Source organism: Cannabis sativa, chromosome 5, assembly GCF_029168945.1.
Source record: "Cannabis sativa cultivar Pink pepper isolate KNU-18-1 chromosome 5, ASM2916894v1, whole genome shotgun sequence".
NCBI classification, from domain to species: Eukaryota; Viridiplantae; Streptophyta; class Magnoliopsida; order Rosales; family Cannabaceae; genus Cannabis; species Cannabis sativa.
This window is the reverse complement of record NC_083605.1, coordinates 66,160,558-66,164,090: the sequence shown is the minus strand read 5'-3', so window position 1 is coordinate 66,164,090 and position 3,533 is coordinate 66,160,558. Positions and strand designations below refer to the sequence as shown.

General features: G+C 33.2%; 1 protein-coding gene across 1 annotated transcript; it reads left to right on the top strand.

Annotated features, from left to right (window-relative positions):
* The first annotated feature begins 867 nt into the window (after positions 1-867).
* Positions 868-2,086, top strand: LOC115716299 (auxin-responsive protein SAUR24). The gene has a single exon (XM_030645060.2). The coding sequence runs from the start codon at positions 1,332-1,334 to the stop codon at positions 1,857-1,859; it is 528 nt and encodes a 175-aa protein (XP_030500920.2). The 5' UTR covers positions 868-1,331; the 3' UTR covers positions 1,860-2,086.
* The last annotated feature ends 1,447 nt before the right edge of the window (positions 2,087-3,533 follow it).

Below are 3,533 nucleotides of genomic sequence, written 5' to 3'. Positions count from 1 at the left end.
AGCTGTAATATCTAATCGTCACCAGGCCAGACATAGCCTACCCTGTAAACAAACTAAGTCAATTTTTGACTGCTCCTAGATCTAGACATCTCCAAACTGCTCAAAGGATTTTGTAATATGTTAGGTCAAGTCCAAGACAATGAATTCTCTTTCTTGCAACATCAAAACATTGCTCAAAGCCTACACAAATTCAGACTCGGTAGCTTGTGTGGATACTAGGAGATCAACTATAGGGTTTTGTATTTTTCTTAGGGATTCAATCATCTCATGGAAAAGCAAAAAGCAACAAACAGTTTCAAGGTCTGCTGAAGCAGAATATAGGGTAATGGCAAATACTGTTTGTGAAGTTACTGTATTGTTGTCATTACTCAAAGAACTCAGGATAGAACAGAAAGGTCCAGCTTTGATGTTCTGTGATAACAAGGCTGCTTTGCATATTGCAGCCAATCTAGTATTTTATGAGAGAATGAAACACATTGAAATTGACTGCCATTTGATCACACAAGAGATACAAGAAGGATTGATTAAAACTTTACATGTCTCAACCAAAGATCAACTTGCAGATTTGTTGACAAAAGCACTTTTACCTAATCAGTTTAATGTTTAAAAGGACAAGATCCATCTTGAGGAGAAGTATCAAGTTGAGAAGCTGAACTGAGTTAGTTAGAATCACTTAGACAAATTGTTAGGTGTAGACTCAATTACAATCAGTTAATTGTTAGTTACTGGTAATAGTAACCAAATTGTATTAGTATCTACAAGCTATATATATAGCTTACTTATTGTACTCTGTACACTTAATGATTGATCAATGAAAACAGAGTATACTTCTTTCTGTTATTTCTCTCTTCACTCTCAATCTAATAAACTGAGTACCTATGAGATAAATATCAAGAGTGGCAAAGGTTGTCCTCACATTTTAGACTCCCAAAGAGCCACCCAGATTAACTCATAGCCTCTAGCTCAAGAAACATCTCATATTCATATTTGACCATACAATTCTTACACTTTCTTTTTTAAAAACTAAAATAAATAATATAACCTATATAATATAAAAATACAACCGCGTGTGCGTGTGCATCTTTTGTAATTTTACACACGTGGTTTAGAAAAGGTTCTTCTCTCTTCATTCTTTGATTGTATTCTCAAAACAAAGCGAACCAAATCAAAATTCTGTCTCAACTTATATCTTAATTCCTTTGTCTCGGTCTGCCAGTGGCAGTCACTCACCATAATATAATCACTTTCTTCTTCTATAAAACCCAATTCACTTGACTTGACTTGTGCTCAATTTAGTTACCCTCTAATTCTAATAAACAAAGATCAATTTCATGATGAGAAAAGCTAAAGGTTTTAAGCTTAAAGGGAAGCCAATTAATGTGAAGAATATCTACAAATGGGTCATTAATAGCAGAAGAAGAAAAACAAGAAGAACCAAAAGAAGAACAAGAACAACAACAAAAAGTATTAGCAATCCCATAGCCAAAGTTCTCACCTTTGCTCGCTCTTTTCGAAGAGGAGCTAAACACCTTTGTTCTTCTTCACCCAAGTCGGGTGATTATGCCCCCTTGACCCATGACCCGGTTGATAGTCCGAATCAACAGCAAGGGATACCTAAAGGTCACCTGGCTGTGTACGTGGGTGAGTCACTGCACCAGACTCAGATGTACTTGGTGCCTGTCATATACTTCAATCACCCCTTGTTTGGGGATCTGTTGAAGGAGGCTGAAAAAGTCCATGGCTTCAATCATCCGGGTCGGATCACCATACCCTGTGGAGCATCCGAGTTTGAGAAGGTTCAGATGAGGATTGGTGGTGACCATTGCAGACGGCGTCGTTTTAGGTGGCTCTCCAAATAATAATAAAGACGGACTCTTCTCCATCCTCCGAATGATCACACACCCCAATAATCATTTTCTTTCTTTCTTTTATCTTTTTTACTGAATATTTTCCCCATACAAAAAAATTGGGTGATACTTGCTATAAGAGTAAATGTGTGAATATAATTGTGTAGCTAAATTATTTGCTTTTTTGCACATGTTGTTCGAAGTCCTTACATTCAAAAGAAATAAATTGAGAAATTAAGTAATTTTTCCTTTTGCCTTAAGTTATGTAACTTTTTAATTAACAGAAAATCTACACTCTTTCCATTGGTTTTCGTAGTCAAACGGTTATATATATGGTTACCTCAATTGCAAATGCCAATGTGTATATTTAGATCAATTTTGCTATGCTATTATATGATAAGAAAATGCACAAATTCATAAATAAATATTTGAGTGTAGTTGGTAGTGTAGAATATTAGAATCTTATTCAATAATGGAGAATTAGTTGTCGTTATGTTTCATTTACATCTTAATCTTAATTATATAAAAGATCGACTTTAACTAAAAAAGCCACCTTTTATACGTAAGAGAGCATTGTGAGAACCAGACATGACATTGCCTATTGGATTAGGATGACATAAAAGTCAATAAACTTGGGCCTTAATATGAAATTAAATATGGGTTAGGGATGATGTACTTGAACTCTGTGTTCATAAAAACATGAGTCGGACTATGGATTAATCTAACGATTATTATTTGTAGCAGTACTACTAGTTAATACATCACAATGATTTCCAGTCAAGTCAACTATAAGCATGGTTGAGTAAAAAAGATGGGTCTTATTTTAGACCTCAGAATGGGGTTATACATATATATATATTTATGTATATATATATATAGTTGAATTGGTGTGGTCTTTTTCGTTAGTTTTGGTCCCAAACTAGAGATGGGAGAGAAGAAGCTTACAAGAATCTAAGTTTTGTAGTTGGGCTCTTCACTTCGGTCAACCTATCCAGTTTGTTAGCTAGTGGTATGATGTAATGTTTTTATGAAAATAGTCAAAAGAATGAAAATTTAATTTTTTTTTATTATTTTTATTGTCACTTATTTTTCTTTTTATACTTTTACTATACTAAATTTTCAAAATTACAAATATATTTGTGTTCTAATAAAATAATAAAAAAAACAACTAAGATGGTTGTTAAGTAAATATTTCACATTTGGAAATATTAAAAAATAAATACAAAATTACAATCATTAATTTAGATTCAACTCATCCAAAATTAAAGAATAATCTCTTAATTACAATCATTATGTTTAAAGAAAACACTCTTTGATTTCAATTACGATGATATTAAATAATTAAGGTAAACTTTAGAAAAATTTGGGTGAATTAGAAATTGTAGCTGAACTCAGTAATTTTGGCTAACTGAACTGCCTACATGTATTCTGATATATGACCATCGTTGACCTCAAATTTGACCAACCGGCAGCGGAGTCGTATTTAATGTTATTTCTTGCCATGTGTTACACAAAAGTAAATGAGACACAAGATTTTATAAAGGTTCGATCCCCTTAGATAGAGAGTAATGACCTACTCCTCTTTTGGTTGTATTGATACTAGAGATAATACTAGAATTTGAAGTAACTCTCCTAAGATTACAATGTGAGAACCAAAGTTGGCAAATCTCGTGTGTATGTGTGTAT